Below are 27656 nucleotides of genomic sequence, written 5' to 3' on the forward strand. Positions count from 1 at the left end.
AAGAGTTGCGGGTTTGAATCCCCGTTGCACCAAATATGCTCGCCCTTTTAGCAGAGGGGGCGTTATAATGTTACGGTCAATCCCACTATTCGTTGGTAAAAGAGTAGCTCAAGAATTGGCGGTGGGTGGTGATGACTAGCTGCCTTCCCTCTAGTTTTACACTGCTAAATTAGGGACGGCTAGCGCAGATACCCCTCGAGTAACTTTGCGCGAAATAAAAAAAAAACATTGTAAGAACTGGAATCGTCCGTATAAAGTATCGTACAGCTGAGGTGAATATGTATATATACATACATGTTAACTACCAAATATGAACTTCCCGAATGATTGTAGTTAATATCTTTGTAATTAAGCACAAAGCTACACAACAGGCTATCTGTGCTCTGTCCAACACGAGTATCGAAACCCGGATTCTAGCATTGTAAGTCCGCAGGTATCCCGATGTGCCACAAGAGGGTGGTTGTAGTTAATTTATTAACTCAGATTAACGAATGAGTTACAATAAAGCTATTTGTTTCACGCTTTTCATTTAGACAGTTCATTCTCTACGAAGCACTCACGTGACACGCCCACTACCAATAGTCCCTCGTTGATACAGCGGTAAGTCTACGGATTTAGAACGCTAAAATCAGGGGTTCGATTCCCCTCGGTGGACTCGGAAGAGAGCTCGATGTGGTCTTGCTATACAAAAAACTACAATACTTATAGTGCCGCTAGAAGTAACGTGTTTACTGTATTTTCTAAATGAAATGTTCAGCACATGGGATAGTGCTCTGATGATCCAACCAAGTTATCGCTTTAAGACTTTCGGTGAGACAGTTTCAAGTTTTAGGACTTACCATGCTAAAATCAAAGGTTCGATTCTCCGTGGTAGTCATAGTACGGTTAGCCTGTTGTGAAGCTTTGCGCCAAACAGACTTTGGTCTATCTTTCAAATTTTTTTTTAATTTATGTAATAATGACTAGGACATACTACACATAATTTCAACTAAATAAAACCATTGTGAACTTTAGAGAACCTTACAAATTGTTTTATTTATTCAACGTTTACAAAAACAGTTGAAACTGATTTAATTGTTGTTTGTTTCAGATTTATATTCATAAATTAAACTGTGTTTTAGATGAAACAACTGCATGGGCATTTCTGCCATGCCCTGAAGATGTTTCGTTTGCTCAACGCTTTGAATTTACACCTTCAGTCATCAAAAGTATGTAACTAAGATCGTTTATGCTGGTCGATACGTGACAAGTAAAATAGTCGTTTTTTTGTTGTTGTTATTATTATCAAGATATCTCGTTAATATAGTTGATCTCGTATGTTGTTTGTTGTTTTAAAATAAAAATTCTTGATTTATAAGTAATAATAAATACAATGAGAGAAATATGACGTAATGTAATATAAAAGTTAAATTTCTGAACTTATAGTTTGCCCCCTCACTCTCCAAAACTGTACAGGTGTGATTGTGTTTTGTCGCACTCGAAACACCTGCCAGTCGCATGTGTTGTACATTTTGGACGGAAAGAAGTTAGTTGATTATAAACATCAACAAACAAGATGAAAAAACCTGGTAAGTGAAATCAGTTATATTATTGTTTTTTACTTTGATTAAAGTACCCAAGAGTAAGCTGTTTTTCCCTTTTATTTTATTCAAAACTTCATCAGAAATATTGTTCTGATTTCCTACGGATTCGTAACCAAGCAAATTAAAAATAAACTTTGAATGCCAAAAGGAAGAAAAAAAACATCACGTACTTAGCATACAACGTGTATTTAATTTGAGTGTCGGAAATAAATTTCCTGTTAGAGCACAACACTTCCTTCGTTCTATTTCCCGCGTTTTGACTACAAGTTATGATGTCCAAAGCGAGCTCTTACGTTTGCAGAAGCAAAGAATAAATCCCAAACAAAATATACCACTGCATGAAATATATGTAAGTAAACTTCTACCTTGAGATGTTTTAGTAGTTAAGTAAGTGTTGATTAAAGTTTGCTGTGTGATGTTTATATGTTATTAGACATGATTATGGGCATGATTAGTGTCTATAAGTAAGATAAAAATGGTTTTGTATATTTTACTTTGTTATTTCTTATATGATTCATAGAAAAATCACGAGGACGATGATGCAGATGATAATGTGATTAAGGAAACGATTATACTCTTGAAAATAATTCATGTGGTACATCGAAACTAGTCAGGATAATTCTTTACATATTTTTGTAAATTTGTATTTGTTGCTCGTCACTTAATTTGTGCGTATAAAGCTGTTAACATTTACAACAAGGGGTTTATACTTTTATTAATTTTCCAGACTTGTGAATGGGCAGTTTATTAATATAATATTTTTATCATAAACTCCACACACACATATAAAGTAAGCGACTGCAAAAATAATTACATTCTATTACCCTCCCTAAAAACTATTTTAAAAGAGAACGAATTTATACTTGTTTCAGTTCTATAATTGTAAAACAAATACTGGTTAATGCCGATAAATAAATAACAAATAACACAAACTACAAATGTATTGCCACGAATGCAGATTTTTTTTTAAATATTGCATGATAAAACATTTTTTTTTACATCAGTTGCTTACTAAATCAATCGCTGAAAAAAAATCTTTTAAGAATAATAAGTTTCCTCGTAAGTCAAAATTATGGACGGTCGACTGCCTTTGTCAATGACAACTCCGAGAAACACAAGTATGAGCAGTAATAATAACGTATAAAAATAACTTTAATAATTGTATCAGATCAACTGTATGAGAAAATGTGTTAAAATGGCATTCATACAATGAATTAAGAACAAAAATATTTGCATTGCACAACAGCTTTTGAAAGTTGGTGATAACCTTGCACTACGGCGCGCTTTTACTCTTACGTTCCCAGTTGGCCTATACTTAATCTTGCGATATTACCTTCACGATTGCAAGCTTGAAAACGTGAAACGATGAAGCTGTCTATAGTGTGTACAAGTCATATTATTATGACTGGATTTCACCCGGCATATTGCGTCTCCGTCGAGCTGGTATTTCGCGCACTTGGCCCGGTATGGCCAAGCGCGTTAAGGCGTGCGCTTCGTAATCTGAGGGTCGCGGGTTCGCGCCCGAGTCGCGCTAAACATGCTCGCCTTCCCAGCCGTGGGGACGTTATAATGTTACGATCATTCCTACTATTCGTTGGTAAAAGAGTAGCCCAAGAGTTGGCGGTGGGTGGTGATGACTAGCTGCCTTCCCTCTAGTCTTACACCGCTAAATTAGGGACGGCTAGCACAGATAGACCTCGAGTAGCTTTGTGCGAAATTCCAAAACAAACAAACAAACACAGATAGCCCTCAAGTAGCTTTGTGCGGAATTCAAAAACAAACAGTGTCGCGCATTGTTGCAGTATAACTTCCTTCTCTTTGAAATGTAAAATACCAGCTTTGGGAAGCAATTTAATGTTTTGATTTCTCTCAGTGAAATAGCGCGTTTTATTCTTCTGTTTGTATTTACTTCGACTGTTTTTTTTTCCTTTATTAATCTTAATTTTCAGTGATTTTTTTAAATAGTTGTATTGCTTTGTTTCTGTAGAGAATTTGCTTTCAGTAATTCCATTGTTTTGTCTTCTAATTTTCCGTGATCTCTCCCAACGTTTTGATTTTCTTTTCAGCCTAATAACTAGATGATCATGGCCAAGCGCGTAAGGCGTGCGACTCGTAATCCGAGGGTCGCGGGATCGAGCCCGAGTCGCGCTAAACATGCTCGCCCTCCCAGCCGTGGGGGCGTATAATGTGACGGTCAATCCCACTATTCGTTGGTAAAAGAATAGCCCAAGAGTTGGCGGTGGGTGGTGATGACTAGCTGCCTTCCCTCTAGTCTTACACTGCTAAATTAGGGACGGCTAGCACAGATAGCCCTCGAGTAGCTTTGTGCGAAATTCCAAAAAACAAACAAACAAAACAAACTAGATGATAATGAAAATGGTGTTTAGTCAGTTTTAATACCGAACACTGTATTTGGTAAATAAAGAATTTGATGTTTCGAACTGCACTTGCACTTGCGTGTTTATCTCTACTGTCCGTGCACAGTTGATTCGTCATTTAATAATTCTGCATTTTGAGGGAACGGTTGGCTTTTGTGTTTGATATCAGTGTACCTCAACATCACAAGTTTAAAAATAATAATTTCACAGCTGGGTATATATGGTCCACTCCTGTTGCTCGTAATACTAATATTTATATATATAAAACATTCAAGGTCATTTTCTTCATTATTATCTGAGTAATTTAGATTTTGTCCAGTGGTGGGATTCAAAAATTTTAAGAAGGGGTTCTCTCAAGGGAAGGCCTCAATAATAACGGGTTCTCTTACTTTTCCGGAAGTCTATACTGATACATCATTTGAAAAGGAAAATAATGGAAAAAGTGCTTTAAAATCTTTTATTTATTTCATTTTAAAAATTTCCAAATAGTCAATTGATTGTCATCATATTTGTCCGTTTTTTTCTGTTTCACTCTATTATCATCTGCACTGTGATTATTGACTGCATTCACTTGACGAACTTTGTCAATAATACGGTCTGTGATTTTCTCATTAAATCTTTCTTGTCGAAATGTGTGATGAAGTGTGACGCAATCAGTTTCCACGACATCAACAATTCGACGGTATAATTGAAGCCATCAACGGGTTCGCTAAGCTCAAAAATTTTTAAGAACGGGTTCGCGCGAACCCCTGCGAACCCCCTGAATCCCACCACTGATTTTGTCTGAGCATGACTCTTTTAATTAGGTTTCCTCGTTTTGTTGTGGTTGTTGTTAAGCGCAAAGCTGTACAATGAATGAGCTATCTCTGTATCAAAACTAGTTTTTAGCGTAGCAAGCCTGTAGACGTACCGCTGAGTAATTACAGGTTCTCTCGTAAGCTTTTTCATCAAATAATTTCAAAATTTCTGTTATATATAACAATAAAATTCACTTTTAAATTAATACAATTTAGACAATAACAAAACCATTAGATAAATCGGCTTTATAGGTGGCGCTACATTTTATTTGTGCAAACAACTACTTGTTTTATCGCTATCTGCGCCGTGCCTGTAAGTGTACCAATTGAGTTAGGGTTACAGTGTTATTAATTAAAATGTCTATAAAAAATAATGCAAGATCTACACAGTTAGAAATGAAATTAATTCAATCTGATACGACTGGTAATAAAGCGAAGGAACGTACCAGGTATTTATAGTGATGATATTGATATGTAATATTATTTTTACTGTAATTTGTAAAGTATAATTATACTTTATTCCTATTTCAAATAAAACCAAAATTACTAATTAATTAAATGATCCATAACTTTCGGCATTATTAACAGTAATACCAGGTGGTATTACTTACAAGTTTTGTTGCATAGAAATAAGTTTGAACCACACTGCATAGTATCATCATAAGAATATTACATCACATGTACAGGGTGTTTGGAAAGTCACTGTGCAGTTTTGTAATTAGCATTCATTCAGTATTTCAAGCCAGCAACTGATAGCGGTGTTTAGAAACAAAATAAGAAGGATCCAAGCCTGTATTGATGCCAACGGGGGTCACTTTTAACATGGTTTATAATTGTCATTCATATTTACCTCCTGTATTCTATATTGAAACATGTCTGTTAATAAAGATATAAGTGCATAGTGACTTTCCAAACACCCTGTATATGTTTAATTTTAAGGGCTGTCCTTGAGGTTTCTGTTTTCTTTATTTTTAGTGTTTAAAATTTTAAAATACTAATTTAGTAATTATTTAATGGATAGGACAGCCTAGTACTCATTACTACTAGTAGTAGTAAGTGGACTGAAACTAAAATAGTCCTTTCTAATTTGAATATTGTGTTATATTGTAAATATGAATATAATTCACAGTAAGTTATGTTGACAACCAACATCACTGTTAGCCTGACCAAAGAACAGTTTTGACTAATAGCAATATAATTTAAAATAGTGGTTTAATAGTTAATATTAAGATATTACTTATCTTGTTGCTATTAGATATGGCTTTTATCTAAATGTGTATTATAAATAACTGTGTGACTTGAACTTGCTTCTGTTATTTTTTACATGTGAAAAATAAAACTTTGGGGGTATTTGATTAATGATGCTTTTTTAATGTTGATGTAATGTGAATATGAGTATTGGAAAACTGTATCTTGTAGTACAGTAGTATTTAGTGAACAAGAGCATTTAAAAATAAAGTCAGCAGAAAATAAACACATTACTGAAGCTTTTTGATAAAGACCATGAGCATTGTTGACAGCAACTTGTTAACATCTACTATGATGTGTAACCAAGTGGACATGTTAACATGGTCTAAAGGTAAAAACACATTGAAATTTCTTATTATAATAAAAATAATGATAGGTGTAATAAACATTTACAGTATTGTGCTTTGTCTTGGGATGGTAACTTTAAGAAGGACATTAAGTTGTTGGTAAAGATTGGAAAGAGTACTACTTGCATGAATCCTAAGATGGAGGGACTGTCATCTGAGGACAGATTGAGGCTCTTAGAGTTAACTAAGCGATAAGATTTGGTTTAAATGTTTACAATTATAAAGAGAAAAGATAGGATTGATGTATCATCTTTGTGTTTTATGGGAAGAGTGACAAAACAACACAGATTTAAAACTTGACTGGGTAGAATTTGTCTGTAGATCAGGCAATTTTAATTTCTCAGTTGGGAAGTCATCCTTTGGAAAAGATAACCTTGGAACATGTAACAGGATTGGAAGAATTCAAGAGAGAACTAGATGAGTAATTGTGAAGTACTAATTGGATATAGACGAATGGGTGTTGAAATGATTGCGATATGTATGATGAACCAAAGCATTCTTTGTTCACTTTTAGATGCTACGTGTTAACTGGTAAATGTAGCATGATACAAATAAGCTGACGAACTTGCCTTATCAAAAGTCTGAAGATAAAGCTGTTAAACAGAGCCATCTACATTTGTTATTTGGAACTGTAAAATTGAAAGTGCTGTTTGTATTTTGTGATAGATGGCCATATAGAAGTGTGAAATAGAGGACAAATGTTTCTCTGAACATGATCTGTTACATAATTGAAATTCCTGACAATTATAACAATATTTTCTCATATTGTGTCCACCCTCTAATAAATTAGTAGAGTAAAAAGAGACTTGGTGTTAGTGTAACTTTTAATGAAAATTAGGGCTTGCATAGTTATGTGTGCCATGCATTAATCTGATAATTATGTGCAGATACATAGTTTATAGTAGTTGCTTTATCCACACACACACGACTTTGAAAAATATTTTTAAAATCTGTCTATTACTATTAAGTTAAAAGAAATAAATAAAACTGCAAATTCATAAAAGCATAAAAATACTAGTTTTGTACCATCACAGATACTCATAAGTTTCTATAATAAAACTTTCTCAAACAAGAAATAAGGATAAAAAGGTTTCTTTGTTTTTTACCTTAAAACTTTATGTAATTTTTAAATGCCCCCTGTATGTTAAGCTGTGCAACATTTTATGTTTTAAAAATATTAATAAAATAATCTTGTATACTTTTCACAAGAATATCAAAGTGAAAATATTTAGATAAAGATTCTTCTTAAGTATGATATTTTTTATTAAAATATTTCTTAACAGGTAATGGGGTATTATTTGCATCTCTGATGTGAAATTTGTCTAAATTTATTTACAAATGTAAATTTTCTGTTTCTCAAAAATATATTTAATTACAATAAATACAAGATAATACACAAGTAACATTATGTGAATTACAACTAAAACTACAGTTTATAGACAATATTTCTCTCCAGTAGGACCTGTAATACATTTAGTGTATGTTATACAGCCTTTCCCTCTAATATAACACATTGATTTATTGAATGAAAGAAATACTATCATCAGATTCCTTTAGTCCTCTGATTTATGATAGCATATGAATTTTTAGGCTGGCTTCATGATGATATGATTCTTCTATTTCTAAGTTTTACATCATTTAAGTCTATCTTGTTCTAGAAAGTGTTGATGTAGAAACTGAAGATTAACTTAGATTACATGAAACTGGTATTTTATGCTTTCATGTATTAGTTCTTTTTATTTCTGTTAAATTAACAGTAACATATAAACACTTTTATAAATATTTTTTATACTTTTTAAGTTTTATACTTTGTTTGTATTAATCAGTCCTTCAGTAATATATTTGGTTCCTTCTATGTATGTATATTAAACTTTGTGATATGTTTTTTGTTAAGGCATTTTGAAGGGATTGATAATACAAGAGTTAGCTTAAGCAGTGATGAAGGTTTTGAAGCTGAAGAAGATGACTCACTTCTAGAACCGCAGTACGCAGAAGGAAGAAAGAAAAGAGGAGCATTAAGATGCTTTTGTTGTATCTGTAATTGTTTTTGTTTTTGGATCCAGAGGTATTTGAATATATTTATGTGACAAGCAGAGAGGGAGGGGGATATTGAATCAATATTTTTTATTATTTATAGTGTATTTAAAGTTACTAATATAAAGGATGTCGCAAAATCTCTTTTTTTTCTTCCAGTTTTAAGGTTGTGGAAAATAAGAACACAGGTGTGATGAATAATATAAGCCTTAAGACTTCAGCTAAATGTTTAGAAATGATGAAAAGAGGAAATATGGTACAGGCTGTGGCTGGAGCCTTTTTATAGCACCACATCAAATGGATTAATATGTTCACTAAATAAAAAAGTCACCATTAAATTGAACAAAATTTATTGTTAATTGTGTGATAGGTGCAAAAACTATTTCTTCACAAATGGTAACCTCCAAAAGTTGTCTGTCATGTGAAATTAAAGATAATTCAAAAATATTAAAAACAAATTAGGTAAAATCAGGAAGGTTAAGATATGTTATGATAATGCAGTGGTTTATAAAGTTATGATGTTTTATACCTCTGTTTCTTTGCTTGTTTTTGGCGGGGTAACTGTTCAGTTAATGACTCTCGATCAATTAGCAAGAACCACTAAGCTCCTAGTTATAATCAGGTGCATTTTGATAACAAAATCTTTTTGTTTGGTGAAATTGTTTTGATTTTTTAGTTGTACTTTTTTTTTTTAATACCAAATTACTTTATAAAAACACTGCTTTTATTACTAATAAATTTCAACTAATTCAGAAATATCAATAGTGTCACTAGTATTATCAGTTGGAACAGTAAAATTAGTAGCAGAATACACAATAAACTTATCAGTACTATTTACTATAGTAATTAACAGTACAAAGGAGAAAAATGCATATTTTTCAAATCATGGAACACTGTCCAGAAGTTAAAACTGGTTTATTTAAATAACAATGTACTGTTTGTAGAAAGATGTGGTTTTTTTATTGTATCAATTTCTATTTTTTTCTTCTAGGTGCTTTTTAATCATGGCAAAAAAAATTTGTGGAGAACAGAAACATAGACCACGTACAGTTTTTATTGGTCGAACATCTAATGAAAAGTTTCCTGCAAACAAAACAAGGAATCAGAAGTATAATATTCTCACTTTTATTCCATTGGTTAGTTCTATATTTAGTTTATATTAATTTGTTACAGAAGCTCTTTTTTTTTAATTAATCAGTCATATAAAAGTATCGTCTTTTGAAACTGATAAATACACCATTATCGTTTCTTCATCACATCGTGTTTGTGTTTTCATACAGAGATACTGGTTATGTCTTTCTCAGTCCATTTCTTTACCTCCTTGGTGTGGATTCATGTATGTGGTGAGGGACCTCCCAGGGAAGGTTCTGTTCTTTCAATTTACCTCATCTGGGATCTAAACATCTACCCATGTGTTTGCCATACATGGCAGCCCTTGAAGGGGAGGAGAGAATCCTGGTGGTTGAGGGGTCCAACCCTAACACACAACTTTGGCCTTGAATTCCTGTAGATGGGCAGCCTTGGGGTGGCCCCCCTTAGGTCAATCAGCTGGTCCACTTGGGCTAGAGTCAACCAAGTACCAATATTGGATGTTCTCAACAGGTGTTGTGAATATTATATCCGATGCTGGTGTTTGGGTATAGTGCTCATGAAACCCTGGCATTGCTGCAGAGTCCTTGTTTGACATTGTAGTGTGTCCCCCCGTAGGGCTCCATGGCAGGTAGGGTCAGTGGGCACCGAAATTTCACTTTCTTTATTATAGATACTCCAATTAAAAATCTCAATAAAATAATGAAAAAACAGTCTGTAGGTAAACGACCATGCCCTGAAGATTCTGAACAGCAATCCTCACCATCCGTACCACCTGTTGTACCTCATTTTCTTATATTGCATTCACTTTCAGACAAACCTTTAGGGTAAATGTCTCCCTTTTTCATTCAGAAAGGACTAGAAGGACTTGCTGGCTCTCCAAAGTCAATAAAAAAGCTTTGATCTGGTGACATATTGGTGGAAACATCCACATCTCAACACAATGAACTCCTGTTGCATTCAAAGGCAATTGGGGATGTACATATAGAAGTTACACATCATGCTATTTTGAATTCATCACGAGGAGTTATTGTTGAGAAAGATTTGAAGAACATCCCAGAGCGGAGATTCTTGCTGGTTTCTCCACCCAAGGAGTTTCTGCAGTGAGGCATATCTACACTCGCAAACATGAAACTATGGCGCCGACCAGTATCCTCATTCTGACATTTACGTCACCACATCTGCCTGCCACCATCAAGGCAGGTTATCTTAATTGCAGAGTACAGCCATACATTCCAAACCCTCTCAGATGTTTCCAGTGTCAATGGTTTGGTCATTCGAAGACCTCATGTCATGGTTCCTTGACATGTGCTCTTTGTTGTAGCAAGGACCATGATACCTATGAGTGTGGAATGGACCCTCATTGCATCAATTGCAATGGTTCTCACCTATCCTACTTTCGTTCTTGCCCTAAATTGTTGAAGAAAAAGGGGTGCATCGTTTGAAAACGATTCATAACATTACCTATCCTGAGGCTCAAAAATTGCTGTTCACCATCTCATCTTGGACGTATGCTGCTGCACTTGATTCCACAGTTACTGTGGGAGTGCAGACAGATCTCTCTGTGCCTCCTTAAGAATCGTTCTCCAGACAAATGAAAAGTCTTTTGACCTCCATGGTTAAAAATGTTGATGAATCAACTTCAACACCTATCTCTGTCCCTGATATATATATTCCACCAAACCCCAAGATTCGCATCCTTTGGTTCCAGGTACAGACATTTCCTCGGATCGATCTTCTTCTCTCACCCCAAGATGCAAAACAATTATTTGTTCACACCCTCAGTCTCTGGAATCCCTTTCCAACAGCAAAGACCTGCCCAATTAACCCAGGGCAGGATCCATGGATGCCAATAGACCCAGACCTTTCGGCAGTTTTCTTTGTACATAAATGATAGGCTGTGTGATGGATGAGTGCATGGAGGGGTGGCACTGTTGGTTGATCAGAATGTGCCCACCCTGTCTTTGCCACTCGACACACCCTTGGAGGCTGTAGCCATCTGTATTTCTTTGGGTCATACCATCACTGTTCGTTCTCTCTACCTGTCACCTGTAGAGACATATGATCAATCAGACCTTGATGCTCTCATTAAACAGATGCCATCACCCCTTTTCATCCTGGGGGACTTTAATGGACTTCATCCCCTCTGAGAAAGTGCTGATATTGATAGGAGGGGTCACTCTGTAGTGCGTATGCTCTCTGATCACAATCTTTCTCTTTTCAATACTGGCTCTTCTACTTATTTCCATGCACCTAGTCAGTCCTTTACTACTATTGATCTCTCAGTTTGCTCCCCTTCATTATTTTACCATATTTCATGGAGGGTTGACAATAATCCACGAGGCAGTGATCATTTTCCTATAATCTTGAGAGAGACTGGCCATGGTAGATTCCACCTGACCCATGTGCCCCAGTGGAAGCTGGATCAGGCAAACTGGCCCTCTTTCACTGCTCTTACAGAACTTGATCCTGCCATTGTCTGTAAGCCATCAGTAGACGACTGTGTGGCAGAAGGAATCTTGGATTAAGTTCACAACCAGCATATTCTCCACCACCAGTTCCAAAGTCATTTGGGACAAGATTTGAAAGATCAGTGGGCAATATCACTCTGTCCCCCCTCTTGATCTTACTCTCTGATGGCCAGGAAGTAACTGATACCCAGAGCATCGCTGATACTCTAGGTGAAAGCTTTTGCCAGGTATCTAGCTCTTCTGCCTCTTCTTCCACCTTCTTAGCCATAAAGATTCGGGCAGAGCAATCACCTCTTTCCTTTCCAGCTGATTGTCTCTATGACTATAATCGTCCCTTTACACTGGTGGAACTCAAATTGGCCCTTCGTTGGTCTGGCACTATATCGGTTGGACCTAATGATATACACTAAGAGATGCTGCACCATCTATCTCTTTCTTCTCTTGCTATCCTTCTGGTTGTTTTTAAATGGATCTGGGAGGAGAATGTTTTTCCTGATGCCTGGCACCAGGCTTTTGTCCTGCCTTTCTCCAAGCCTGGTGAGGATCCCAAGATTCATTCACACTACTGTCCAATTGCTTTGATGAGCTGTCTCTGTAAGACCTTAGAGAGGATGGTTAATGCTCATGTTGTTTGGTTCCTCAAATCAAACAATCTCCTCTCATCCACCCACTGTGTGTTCAGACGACAGTGCTCCACCATGGACCACTTGATTCAACTTGAAACGTCAGTCAGAAAAGCCTTTCTCAAACGACATCATCTTGTGTCAATATTCTTTGACATTAAGAAGGCTTATGATACAACATGGAGTTATGGCATTTTGCGAGACCTCCATAGATATGAGTTACATGGCCATTTGCCCATTTTAAAAATTTTTTAATGGACTGGAGATTCCGAGTTCGTGTGGGTTCAACACTTTCCCGTTCTTTTCTACAGGAACTTGGAGTCCGTCGGGGCTGTGTTCTGAGTGTTACACTTTTCAGTATAAAAATTAATGCCATCACTGAACAACTCCCTCTCACTCTTGCAAATGGGCTCTATGTCAACAACTTTCATGTCTGATGTCAGTCATCGAACATGAGGTATATTGAGCGGCAGCTAGAGAATGCCCTCAATTGTTTACTGAAGTGGATCACAGCAAATGGCTTTACCTTCTCTCTTTCTAAAACTGTTTGCATACACTTTTGCTGCCAATGAGGTATTCACCCTGATCCTGAACTCCATATCAGTGAAGGTGTGCTGCCTGTGGTCTCTGAGACTAAGTTCTTGGGGCTTATCTTTGACCATAAGCTAACCTTTATACCACACATCAAGCAGCTATGAGTCAAATGTACAAGAGCATTGAATATCCTTCATGTCCTCTCTACCATCACTTGGAGAGCAGATCGAGGTTCTATGCTAAAGATATATCGTGCTCTTATTCAATCGAAACTCGACTATGGATCACTGGTCTATGGCTCTGCCAGATCATTGGCCTTAAAGATGCTGGACCCTATTCATCATCAAGGACATGGGCTCTGCACTGGGGTCTTCCGTATTTCCCCAGTTCATAACTTATACATAGAGTCTCATGAACCTTCTTTGCACCTCAGCTGTTTGTAACTGTCTTTACTATATGCTTCGAAACTTTATTCCTTACCAAAGCATCCCACCTGGGCTTGTGTTTTCCTTCCTCAATGGGCCATGCTTTTTCAGACAAGAAGGTCTGCCATTGCTCCTTTAGGCTTTTGTATCCAGGCACAGTTAAATGAATTGGGTCTGTCCTTGGATAACATTTCTGTATCCATCAGTCGGCCCATCCCACCATGGCTTTTACAGTTCCCAATTGTGACCTATCTTTAAGTCGTCTGAGAAAAGTAGACACTTCTGACTGGAAATACTGTCTGCTATTTAGTGAACATTTTTCTAACCATCCTTCCATTCCTATTTATACAAATGGTTTGAAATCAGGTGACTGTGTGGGCTCTGCCGTGGTTTGTTGTGGTTCGGTGGTTGCACGAAGAATCCCCTCTACAGCTTCTGTGTTCACTGCTGAACTGTATTCCATTTCTCTTGCCCTGGATCACATAGAAGCTAAGCAGTACTCAAACTGCGCGATTTATACTGACTCGCTTAGTTCTCTACTGGCCCTGGAATCACTTCACATTGGTTCACACCCTGTTCTCGCCAATATTAAAATTCGACTAGCCCATTTCTCTTTAACATCTACTTCTATCCAGTTTTTCTGGATACTGGGTCATCTTGTTATTCACGGAATGAGCTCGCCGACACTGCAGCTAAGTCTATCTGCTCTGGCACTATCACCGCCGTGCTTGTCCCATACATGGACTATGATCCTCATTCAAGGCTCAGTTCCGTGTCAGCTGGCAATCAACTTGGAGTGAGCAACACAAAAACAAGCTTGTCCAAATAAAACCCTATTTTGGACTTTGGCCATCTTGTTACAGTGAGGATCAGAAAGAGGAAGTTGTTCTAACTAAACTACGCATTGGTCACAGTTTTTAACTCATCATTTTCTTTTATCTGGAACTGATGCACTAGTGTGTAGTATGTGTAACACTCAGATCACAATAAGCCACATTTTACTTTTTTGTCATCGTTATGATTCAAAATGACGGCACCATTTCAAGCCTGTTCTGTCCCAAGGTTTGTTCATAACGTTAGACAGTGTTATTGGTGATGGTGAAACTCTCCACCTTGGAAATGTTTTTAGTTTTTTAAAGGCCATTAATCTTTTTAATGCCATTTAAGTTTTTAATTTACACATTAGACCTTTTTAATGTGGCTCCCTTTCAAAAATCACAGTTCATCTAGTTCAATTTGAAATTAGAAACTGGCCGTAACATTAAGTAACTCGAAACCAGGACTGGAAAGACCAACTTCAGGTGACCGATGGTGGATTTTGTACTTACCTGTTAGTCTTCCTGGCGAATTATGATTATTACAGTCATGCTACAGAAAGTACTTTACAACTTGAATTACTGTAGTTTTTCTCTTGACGTTGTAGACAATGTAAACATTGGTTTTATGCTATTTATTTATTTTTTAACTTTGTTTTGCTTTTACCTTAATTTCCTTTTATGAATTTTACTGAATTTACTTTTACCTTTTTACCGGACGTTTGGCACATATAGCCTAGCTGCTTTCTGACATTAAACACTAAATCAACCAACTATTTCTTTACTTTTTAGCCAGAACCAATAACAAACTGAATGGAAGTTAGCTTGTTACATATTTCTGAAGGTATTTGGAAGAGAAATATCATTGAACTGACAACTGGAGATAAGATATGTAATGTTTTAAATTTTTTGCTATACAAATAGAAGCAAAATTAGTTAATAATATCCAATAATGTAGGATGAAAATGAGTAATTTTATATTTGTAATCCTTCTTTATTATCCATCCAGGTTTTATTCCATCAGTTCAAGTTTTTTTTGAACTTGTACTTTCTTGTGATGGCTTTATCACAGTTCATTCCTGACGTAAGGATTGGCTACCTCTACACATACTGGGGGCCACTAGTAAGTGTGCGTGTCTTTAACCACTCAGAATTGGATAGAGCTTGGAAAGCGTAGATTTCCAAGCCCTTAACCAATCATCAAAATCTACTTCAGAGAAAAAGAGTAATTCCTATAAGATATGTCATAAATATTGCATAAATGAAGAAATAAGAAAATATAATGACAACAAACAAATATATTTTTATCATGTGATGAGCATTTAACAGATAAAATCTTGTTGACTGTAAAGGATTTTAATATTTAAATAACATTTTGCTTAACCTCAAACATTAACATGTTTTAGTGACTTGTCTTGGAGCTTAGTACATCCAGAACAGTAGAACTGTTAAAAAATGTTGTTTAATTTAAAAAGAATTTCAAAATTGAAGTTGTTTTTAATAAAACTTATAGTTATTCATTTTTTTAATAATTTTAATGTGTTCTGAAGTTTAATATTAAACATCTGTTTTTGTAAAAAATCCTCACAAAACTCTTTAAAACTACTTGGTAATTCTTTTTTCATTTAACATTATTTAATCGTGTAAGATAACACACACAGCTAGTCACTGTAACTATTACTCAAATAGATGAATTCTTTAAAAAATAGTTTTATACTTTATATAAGTAAGGGTTAGTTTTAGTGAATTCATTTGATTATTTTTTGAGGGCTTTGTACTCAGTGTTACATTAACCAGAGAAGCAATCGATGATTTTCGACGATTCAGAAGAGACCAAGAAGTCAACTCTCAGAAATACAAAAAACTGACTAAACAAGGTGTGCTGTTAATCCCAAGCTCTGACATAAAAGTTTCTGATCTTTTGATTGTGGAAAAGGTATTTCTTAAATTTTTTTGGTTTATGCAAATTTGAATTTGTAGTGTTTTTTGAGTGATATTTTATAAATAACCACCTTGGGGAATGAGAGAAGAGTGGATCTTTTTAAAGAGACAGGACTTGGTAATAAAACCAGGTGTTATTAAGTAGTATTGTTCAATGCATGTTGTAATAATACAAAATATTATAAGTGAAGTTTAAGATTGGTCATAAAACATGTTTATACATTTTTCATCTTAACACTAAATACTATTATTCCTGTCACAAAAATATAAAAATGATTTATAAAGCTATTATGATTTGTGTGTGCATGTGTGTATATATATATATATAAATGTGTGTTTGTATAGTTTTAATATTATATTTATATGTAGATAATACAACCTTACTACTGCTGTCTGAATGTTATCTATTACAAAAAGTTTGGCTACACTATATACTGATGTTGGTAATTAGAGTTAAATGCTTTGATATATACGAAGCTCTAACTCAGTGGTTCCCAAACTGGGGGTAATTTAACAATTTATCGGGGGTAATGTAGGGGTGACAGAAAAAAAGTTAAAATTCTGAAAATCAAGAAAACATTGAGGTAGCTGGTATTAGGATTAATGTTAACTTAGTCTTAGTATGAAAAGTTGTAAATTAAACCTATTTTAAGTATGTAATAAAGTTAAACCAAATAACAATAAACATCAAAAACTAATATACAGTAGTAGAAAAGAAAAAATATGTATCTAAGTGTGTGGTAACCTAAAAGTATTTTGACAAGTATGCTTCAGAACACAAGTCACTCAGTAACCCTGATGACTCATCGACGTGTCCAGTACGTGTCACTCACTACCTGAGGTTGCCTCTATTTCACACTGTCAGTTTTTATGTGAGCATCAGCCGAGGTAGACAAAACCTGGTATGTATGTGTACTGCCCTGTGCAGTATAGTTAGTATTTACCTACTATTACATCATTCCTATGCTGAATAAGCTCTTTTAATGCTATCTAGAATGCCATGAAAAATAAATAAGTTCACATTGTTCACACTTTTTATGCAGTTTTTCTTTTCTTTTCTGCAGATTAAACAATAAAATGTCTAAAAGCGCACCTACTCTGATGCCTTTCTTTGCTATGGCTTTGTGAATTTACCTTCTGGTGGAGAGGATCGGCCACAATGTGTAGTATGTCACAAAGTGTTGACAAATGAAAGCCTCAAGCCATCAAAACTCTCAGCTCACCTCCAGAAGTGCCATCCAAATCTTCAAAATGAAGATCAGGCTTATTTTCAGCGCCGGGCTGTAGCACTGAAGAATATCCAGTTCGGTTCATCTGGAATTCAAGCCCAAAAGCTTCAAGCTGCGGTCGAAGCATCTAACTTTGTTGCATATAAAGTTGCCAAACAACAAAATGCCACACCATTGCAGAGAATCTGATTATGCCTTGTGCATACGAGATGGTAAGCATGGTATGTGGGGAGGATCAAGAAGAAACTGAGTGTCATATCTCTATCAAACAATACAATCCGCTGACGAGTCGATGACATGGCATCAGATATTCTGTCCCAAGTTGCAACAGAGATCAAGGAAAGCTCATATAACAAATTCTCCTTGCAATTTGATGAATCGTGTGACGTAGCCAGTTGTGCTGTTCTCCTTGGGTTCGTTCGTTACGCCCACCAGGACAAGATCAAAGAAGAGTTCCTATTATGCGAAGATCTGCTGACAACCACGAAGGGAGAAGATATCTTCAATATCATCAACAGTTTCTTTACCACGAATGGATTGGATTGGAACAGCGTTCAACAGGTAGGGAGAGATGTTTATATAAAGTCTAGATTAGTATAAATACAATGAATTACATGGCATATAGTCATATAGTTTTATTTATTGTACAAGTAGCTGTAGTGTAGCTAATATTTTATACATAATTCACAAAGAAGTATCGTGCCTGTCGTACTGAGATACTAAAGTGCCAAAATAAATTAAATTAAATTAAAACCATATAATTATAATGCAAAAGATAAGTAAGAATGACTAACTGACGCAATCTATAATAGTTTTTCTTTTTTAATCTAGGTCTCCGTTGATGGAGCACCGTCGATGATGGGTCATAATTGTGGATTACGGGGCCTCATACAAGCTGTGAATCCAGAAATTTCTGTAGATCATTGCATCATTCATCGGTACTCTCTTGGATCAAAAATCCTGCCTGGTAATCTGAAATTAGTGTTTGAAGATGTGTTGAAAATCGTCAATTTCATCAAGTCCAGGTATGTGAATTTGCGCATATTCAGGGAGCTGTGCAAGGAAATGGGAGAGCAGTATCAAGTTCTGCTTTACCACACCGATGTTTGCTGGTTGTCACGAGGCAAGGTTGTAAGTCGAGTCATTGAGCTCCAAACGGCTCTTCAGGAATTTCTGAAACAAGAAGAATCTCCTTTTGCTACCAAGTTCACTGATAAGGAGTGGCTTGCTCGACTTTGTTACTTGGTTGATATATTTGCGGAGCTGAACAGTGATAATCTGCAACTCCAGGGCCAAAACATGACTGTCATTGATGCCCATCACACTGTGACTGCATTTCTGGGAAAACTGAGACTCTGGATTCGACGCTTGGAGAAAGGAGTGATCGCTCAGTTTCCCACCCTAGACCAGTTTGTTGAGGAGAATAGTTATGATACTGGATCACTTTTACAGACCATCAACAAAGAGATGAGCGACCATTTGAAGGGGCTTGAAACAAGCATGCAGCACTACTTTCCAGAGAGTGACCTAAAAACAGCCAGTCTTCAGTGGATCATTCATCCCTTTTCTGTACCTGAAGAGGCCATTCATGATGATGATTTCCCTGCAAAGGAGGAGTGGATCACAATGCGAGCAAATGAAGTCTTGAAAGTCAAATTCCAAAACCAAAATGCAGATTCCTTTTGGATTTCACAACTAGCTAACTCGCCAACTCTGTCCAAGAGAGCCTTGAAGTTGTTGGTATCATTCTCAACAACGTATCTGTGCGAGAAGAGGTTCTCAACTGTGCTGGGGATGAAAACAAAAAAGAGGACTTGCTTGAATGTTGCAAACGATGCCAGGCTGGCACTTTCAACCACAAAGCCAAGAATTCCTAAACTAGCTTCAAGTATGCAACTCCATCCATCCCACTGATGTTCTTGACATCTTTGGCAATATTCATTAGAAATGCACAATGATCAAATACAATAATTAAAAGTGTAATTCAGTGTAAATAAATTATATGAATAAATTGTAAATAAATAAAGTGCAATATATCTCTAGTTTAATTTAGCCATATATATCAATGTTGAAAACATTTTGTGAAAGGGGTAACATGCTTAATGTGGCATGTTAAATTGGGTAACAAGCTGAAAAAGTTTGGGAACCACTGCTCTAACTGTTTTAAGATAAATATTTTTTTCTACTTTCTGTTGTTTTGTAAATATAAATTGCATGAACAGTATCCCTTAATCAAGTTACTTTTAAAACTAACCACTTTTTGAAACATAGTGTTTTTAGGTTTTATTTCTCTACACTGAAAGTGGAGGTTTTGTAATTTTTAAGAGCTAAAAAAATTAAAAATGCTTATTTTTCTATATGTGGTAACTATTCAGTGATTATGATTTTTAAGAGCACCAAATACTTCACATAGGTTGTCCTGCAGACGTATTTTTGGTTAATAAATGCAAAATGATAAGACATCAGTGGTGCACCACTTTGAGTCAGAGGAAAGTTTGAGAGCTCACACCAAAATAAACTGGGTTTTAATACTCATGGTGGGCATAGCACTGATAGCCCATTGTATAGCTTTGATCTTAACAACAAATTAAAAAATATAATATTATCAGTGACTATAATTCATGAATAGGTATCTTTATTCTCCTTTAACTTTATCATAAAGAAGTAATTTGATAATTTATGTTTAAAATATTAATAAGTTAAACTGTGAGCAAGAATTTTCTTTTCTTTTAAGGACCAGCGAGTTCCAGCAGATCTTGTATTTCTTAGAACTACTGAGAAGAATGGGGCTTGTTTTATTCGAACAGATCAGTTAGATGGAGAAACAGACTGGAAGCTTAGACTAGCTGTTGGATCGACTCAAAGGCTAATGACCACAGAAGTGAGTCCTGTAATTGTTAATATTAGCTTCTAAATCAGCACAGACTCTGTTCCTGAGACCAACGTTGTAATGGTTTCAATGCTGTAATGTTTAAGTTAGTGGGCACATGTTAACGAAATGTGGCAGATTATTAGTAAACATTATATTGTTGTCATTTGCAAAATATCAGATTTTTTTAATTTTAAGACTTGAGGTTTGTTAAGCAATGTTTTTCTCATACCTTTTTGCATGTTTTCTGTCTAATATGCAAAGTAATTTTTATTTTATGACTAAAATGCTTTTTATGCATCAGAAAGTTTTTAAATTTCACATGTGACATCATTGTAACATCCAGATAGCTATCAAATGTTTCTTAAAAATTTTATATTTTTTCTGTTATTTTCACTGATGAATCTTTATATGGGATTGTTTGATTCTGATCTTGTAGCCACCATAAAAAATTAGGAAATAAATATAAATTATACCTTTTTTTGTTGTATAATGACTACAGATTATAACAAAAACATAAATGTTTAGACTAAATAACTTAATTCTTTTAACATGACACATTTGTATATAAATAAATAAATATATTATTACTTTTATTATATTGACTTTTCAGCCATGCCTGGCTGACAATACAGAATTTATAATTAGGTGGCACATGTTACTGTATCCAATAATATAAAACTGAATTTAGTCTTTGCAAAGTGACCTACATTGGCTGTGTGTTATTGGACTTTTATTTTGTAAAATACAGTCACATTTCAGTTATTATTCATTATTACTATTTACAAACAATTTCTTAAAGTTATTTTTCTTAAAGCACAGAACAGTAAATAAAGAAGTAAAGGAAATAATTATCTCTTCTAGTTGTGACCTTTGTACTTGATTGCTCGTTGAGGTTTGCTAAGCCTAAAGAAATTTTGCACATGGAGGATGTGAAGAGAAATTTTTTTTAGCTTTTATATATACATTTGAATAACCAAAAACATCATAAATTACTATATTGATACTGTAGAATTCCACTATAATTTCTCAAGCTTAATAACTAAGCTGTATTTAGGTAAAAAAGAAAAAAAAGAAATTTCAGAGGGATTAAAGACTCGACTCATAACATATGAAAATGGCTGAGAAGATCAGAATGGGAACATCTGAGTTTTTAATTGATTATTCACTTGTTCTATTCAGAAGTAAGTGTATGTGAGGGATCATTTCCAAAATGCAAAGAAGTGAGTGCAGCCACTGTGTTTGGTTCAGTACATGAACCAATATCACAGCAAACAGAAAAGATGGGAGGTTCTCATTTTATATTCTAGCGTGTCAATATTGATAATTTAAGTTTCTGATTTGTACAAAATTATAATCTTAGTATTATGACATCACAAACATCTAATATGAACCAGTGCTGCATTCAACATTCCATGTGGCCCATAAAAATAAATGTTTTTTTTTTAATATTTACTTTTAACTCAAGAAATTGAATACCATATACTACTAATAGTTGAATTTTAATCTTACAGCTTGAAACAAAACATTGACATAAATTTGTAAAATAGTAGTTTAATAAAATTTTGAATCCAAGTCAACAAACGAGATGACATGGTTTTATAACCTGTGACCTGTCTGGAAATGGTTAAGGTCGTGGTTCAGACATAAACTGACTAGACCATATTACTGTGTATTTTTTTACATTGCTGTTAAAAATGAAAACTTACAAAGTAAGAATTCTCAGATGGTGCAACCTAAAGATTTAATTTATTAAATATTGTTTTCTGTTACTAAATATAAAATTATTCACCATCATGTCAATTTTATTTGATAATGTAGCCTGTTTAACTTATATTACCATATAATTACATTGCTTTGACCACACATGAGTGCATTAACCCTTTCAAAATGGTTTGGTCTAACTGCATACAAAAGAAACTCAATCAAACCATATATGTGACTGTCAGTGAATGGATTAAGAGCAATTAAACCTATATGGGAATATAGTAATAACTATACAGAACTATAATGTTAAATCCTAACATTATATAATAATTCTAAACTAATCAAAATGTTTTATTTGTTTGTACTTTGTCCTGTGGCTGGATCATCACTGATACAATATATCTCAGAGTTTCACTAACTGCTTTGAAGATGTAGGTGTACCTGTCTTTTGCATTAATGTTTAAACAGTTGACATCAGTGTGGAATGCACCAGCTGACAGTGGTTAATCTGTAAATTAAAGAGTTTAAAGTAATTTATCTGAAAAGATATTTATTAATGGTAGTTGTTCAGTATTTCACCAGCAAAGCATGGCCAGATGGTTAAGGCACTCGACTCGTAATCCAAGGGTTGCGTGTTCAATTCCCCGTCACACCAAACATGCTCACCCTTTCTGCCATGGGGGCAGTGATGGTCAATCCTACTATTCATTGGTAAAAGAGTAGCCAAAGAGTTGATGGTGGGTGGTGATGACTAGCTGCCTTCCATCTTATCTTACACTGCTAAATTAGGGACAACTAACACAGAAACCCCTCATATAGCTTTGCATGAAATTCAAACCAAACCAAGCAATCACTACCAAAGTTTTACCAGTGTTTAGTTACTGCCAGTTTAACAAGGCATGGTTATTTCTTTACAGAGAAAGTTTAGTTTACAGCCATGTTTTTTATACACATCTGTATTCTTATTTATTTACTTTTATCTGTTTGTTTTGGGTGTTACTTCTGTTATATGCTGAATCTGTTTTAGACAAGGGCCTGTTCTGGCCAGGTGGTTAGAGCACTTGGCTTGTACTTTGAGGTTTGTTGATTTGAATCCCCATGCCATCACCCGTTCAGCTGTGGGGATGTTTTATTGTAACAATCAATCCTAATATTGTTGGAATAAGTTGGGTGGTGATGACTAACTGTCTTACTTCTAGGCTTTTGGTGCTAAATTAGAAATGGCAAGTGCAGGTAGAGCTCATGAAATTTAAAACAAACTTATCTTCAGAACACTATCTTATACTTGAGAAAATCATGTTATAACATGTGAATTATTTTCATCATCTAATTAAAAACACAAAAGTGAGGTTACACTGAGAACAGAATGCTAATCTGTGTGTACATGTGTCTTACTAGGTAGAACATTTAAATTGATATAAATTTTACTTATTGCAAACATTATAATGAAATTCTTCACTTGCAGTTTCTACAGCTTTTCATTTGTTTCATGATAACATATTTTTTCATAAAAAAAATCCAATTGGTACTAAATATCTGTGTTGAAGTGAAGGAGTAAGACACAACTAAAATTATTAATTGTGTCCAGCTTTTAAAACAACTTTTTCTAAACTGTACACCCACAAACTTGTGTATAGGACAATGATTTTATTGGCCATGAGTTCTTTTAATAATACATAAGTCATACAACAAAATGTATACAATACCACAAATCCTACAATTAGTTCTCCTAATTAGTGTTGGAATCTCCTAATTGACATATGTAGGAAATACATGATTTCAAAAAATTTTGTGTAAGTGTTATATCAAGATATAAATGTAAATTTATCTAATCTGATACCATATATCTACTCAACCAGTAATGAATGGTATAAAAACAAGCCTCCACAAAAGTGGTTAAGCTCAAGGACTTAGTAAAGAAATATCAAACTTTGATACACATCGTGGCACAGTGCTGATACTTTATTCTGTAGCTTTGGGCTTTAACACAAGAGAAAACAAACTCAATAAAAATAAGTCAGTAACTTTAGAGTTAGAAAAATATAAGAACATAGTATTTGTATTGAAGGTTTGTCTTTTTTTTTGTCAACATTTTTTAAAAAATTTCACTGATTTTAGGAGTTATTTGAAATGGATGCATCATTATATGCTGAAGAACCAAAAAGAGACATTCACAGCTTTGTTGGGAAATTCACAAGGGTAAGTTTGTTTGTTTTTTAACTTAATTAAGTGATGTACTCAGGTAAATATTTTTCTGACTTGGCATAGCTTAGTAGTTAGTGTGCTTGACTAAGGTTAAGAAATGTATTATACTCACACACACATATCTGTATTTTGATCTTTGACATCCACATTTAAACCTGTCCTCAACTTTTTTGCATGTGCAAAAGGCCTGGGAAGGCCAGGTGGTTAGGGTGCTCAACTCGTAATCTGAGGGTTGTGAGTTTGAATCCCCATTACACTGTACATGCTCTCCATTTCAGCCATGGGGGTGTTATATAGTTACTGTCAGTCCCACTATTCGTTGTCAAAAAAGTAGCTGAAGAGTTGGAAGTGGGTGTTGACAACAAGCTGTCCTTCCCTTTAAGTCTTACATTGCTAAATTAGGGACGAATAACACAGACAGCCCTCGTGCAGCTTTGCTTAAAATTCACAAAACAAACAAATATTTTTATTTCAGAATAAACAATATCAGTATTACTTTATTTCTTTTGTATTAAAAGCATGATGGAGAAGGAGGTGAAGATTCCTTGAGTATAGAGAACACACTCTGGGCCAACAGTGTTCTTGCTTCTGGAACAGCTATAGGAATTGTAATTTATACTGGATCAGAAACTCGAAGTGTTATGAACAACTCAAAACCACGGAGCAAGGTATTATCTCGGTGTTATTTACCACCATATTCTGGGTGATGTTATTTTTATCTCATTATTTCGACATTTTTTTGGGTGAGGGGGGTATTTACTTCTTTGTTGGGCTTGAAAAATATTTTTATTTACAGGTTGAGCATGTGATGTTCCTTGTTAAAACTTTTTGTATTGCAAAATTAATATGAAAGCAAGATACTAATTACTGTTCGTTATTTTCTTCTAAATGTTTTAATCATATTATCATTACATTTTTAACAGTTAAAACATTGAAAAGAACAGTTAGCCATACTGCAAGGTATTGTTTGCTTTACAGCTGGTTACCAGTATATGTTAATAAACTAGCTTGGTACAATCTTTAAATATGTAGACATCAGAAAATGTGATATTTCACTCAGTGACAGAAATCAGCAGAAGTAATTTTGAAACAATTTTTGTTGATTCCAGGTTGGCTTACTAGATACAGAAATAAACCAGCTTACAAAAGTTTTGTTTTGTGCAGTGATTGGACTTGCCCTTGTCATGATGTGTCTCAAGGTCAGAAACTAGATTTTTAGAGTTTAATCAGAAATAGTTATAGATGTTTTGAATATGAAGTGAGTACAACTCATTTTTATAGTTAACACAAGTTTTGATGTTTAAACATTAACAGTCTCTGTGCATAAAGACCCTAAAGGAGCAAAACAAGTGTTGATCATTTTGAACAAGTTGTCTCATCAGGAATAATCATTCAAGACAACTAGAAGTGCTGATATAAAAACATTGCTGGGCTTCCTTTGTTTTGCCAAGAAACATTCCAGTTTTCATGGCAAAATTGCATTGCATGTTACTTACAATGTCTTGTACCTAAATGAAATCACTTCAACTTATGTCAAACTGTAAAGCAAAGATTAAGAACAATAGGTCCTAATTATTTGAAAGTATAAAACATTGGCACAAAATTAAATGATATAACACTTTTACTGTTAGTTTTGATACTTAGTGTAAACATATAAAGTCACTTAATGTATCTACTTTAATTTTGTATACAGTTATTTGCTTATGTTGTCTTTTGTTTTTGTTCATAATCAGTGGTTAGAGGATAGGTAAGTTTACTGTTAACATCTCTCATATTGTTATAAAACTAACGAAATCTGAGTACTTCTAATGACTTTAAATACTTGTAACAAATACATTAAAAATGATTGTATTAGTAAAAAGAATGCTTGTATCTTATTGATTGTTTATCTGTTTATAGGTGCAGCAGATTGTTTGGTTTATTTTTAGGTTAATAATAATTTCAGTTGGTTCAAAAGAGCTTTAAGACTTGAAATTTAACTGGTTTTAATTAGTAAGTTTAAATTAAATCTTTGGTATTGTTGTTGAGGTAATTAGATGGTGAAACCTTTAAGTTTTATCTTATTGAAGTGATAAAATGGGTCTTATTTCATTTGCCATATTTATTTTAATACTCATAGGTTGTCTTCCTTAGAAATCTTTAAATATGCTAGCTTCTTTTACTTGAGCATATGTAATTTTTTTACAGTGTACATTATTTTTGTTTCCAGGGTTTTGGAGGTCCATGGTATCGATATTTATTTCGATTTGTCTTACTTTTTTCATACATCATACCTATCAGGTTAGTTTCATAACATTTTTTGTAAGCATGTCACAGTTTAACTTGCCTGTGTTCTAGAGAATTAACCTGATTTCGTATGTTTGGTTCCATTCAGCTTTTTGTTAGAAATTTCTCTGTGATTGTATATATATGATCAAGACGACATCATCAGAACTCTTAAGTGGTGTATAGAAATGGTTTATACCATTATATAAATATGTATTTTTTTGTATATTTTTACAGTATCTCTTCGGTCATTTTAATTGTTTTATAACTTTGTACTTGAAGCTTTTATTTTGTGTTGTATGTTGCAAAAAGAGAAATAATTTAAATTAAAAATTTAATACCAGGTTAGTTGAAATATATAATGTTTGAAATTAAGTTTTAATTGTGTAGTATGTTTTTTTCAGGATAATTTTATTGTAAAAGCTGCACTTTAATCTATGTTTGTTGGTGTGTTTTGTGTTTCTTGAGGTTAGGTAAAAGCTAAGTTAATTGTAAGAAGCTGTAAATTACTGTGTTTTCTGTATTTCTATTAGTGGAGTTCAGTCAGATTGGGTCCTTGTTATTCTTGGAGTGCTTTGGGGTCAGTGCTTGGACCATATTTTTATTTTCATTACTGATATTGTTATAAGCTATATTATCTTATATTTTAATTTATACAATTTGCTAGATGGTAGGGGGACTGTCATTCAACCAAGATGATGTGATGTCTGAACATTTTGTGTTGTATGTATAAATAATAGTACAAGTACCAGAATCAGTGTTGTATTCAGTTAATAAGTTGGTCCAGTGTCAGTGAGTTAGACAGTGAGAATTTATGTATTTGTGATTCAGTTAGTATGTTTGTCATTGATTGAATAGTGATCTTGAAGATAGATTAGGATTTATTATTTTCTCATGAAAAAAAAAAAGTGAGAGATGATCATACAGGAGTTTTCAGGGTTGTTTGTATTTTTACTTTGAAGGTGAGAGCACATATGTATGGGGATTGGAAAAAGACAATCTAGGCACCAGTTAAGTCAATTTAATTTTTTGTAATAGTGTGATTGGTCTGTGGAATGAATTGCTACTGGTGGTAGCAGATGGTTGTGCTTTACAA

The 27656-nt window shown here is 34.4% G+C and overlaps 1 protein-coding gene across 4 annotated transcripts in view; it reads left to right on the plus strand.

Moving 5' to 3' along the window:
- Positions 1-1797: 1797 nt before the first annotated feature.
- LOC143239650 (putative phospholipid-transporting ATPase IIB) overlaps positions 1798-27656 on the plus strand; it is a 60846-nt gene continuing 34987 nt past the window's right edge. Inside the window, exons 1-10 of one of the 4 annotated variants that reach the window (XM_076480976.1) lie at positions 1798-1932; positions 8248-8418; positions 9379-9523; positions 15354-15467; positions 16113-16280; positions 20249-20395; positions 24209-24289; positions 24814-24963; positions 25405-25494; positions 26505-26575. In XM_076480976.1, coding sequence (XP_076337091.1) covers positions 1922-1932; positions 8248-8418; positions 9379-9523; positions 15354-15467; positions 16113-16280; positions 20249-20395; positions 24209-24289; positions 24814-24963; positions 25405-25494; positions 26505-26575 — 1148 coding nt within the window. In that variant the 5' untranslated portion in view covers positions 1798-1921. Of the gene's footprint in view, positions 1933-5029; positions 5208-8247; positions 8419-8773; positions 9010-9378; positions 9524-15353; positions 15468-16112; positions 16281-20248; positions 20396-24208; positions 24290-24813; positions 24964-25404; positions 25495-26504; positions 26576-27656 lie in introns of those variants that run through there. The other 3 variants (XM_076480975.1, XM_076480978.1, XM_076480977.1) reach the window with 3 other exon arrangements.

Source organism: Tachypleus tridentatus, chromosome 13, assembly GCF_004210375.1.
Source record: "Tachypleus tridentatus isolate NWPU-2018 chromosome 13, ASM421037v1, whole genome shotgun sequence".
Taxonomy (NCBI): domain Eukaryota; kingdom Metazoa; phylum Arthropoda; class Merostomata; order Xiphosura; family Limulidae; genus Tachypleus; species Tachypleus tridentatus.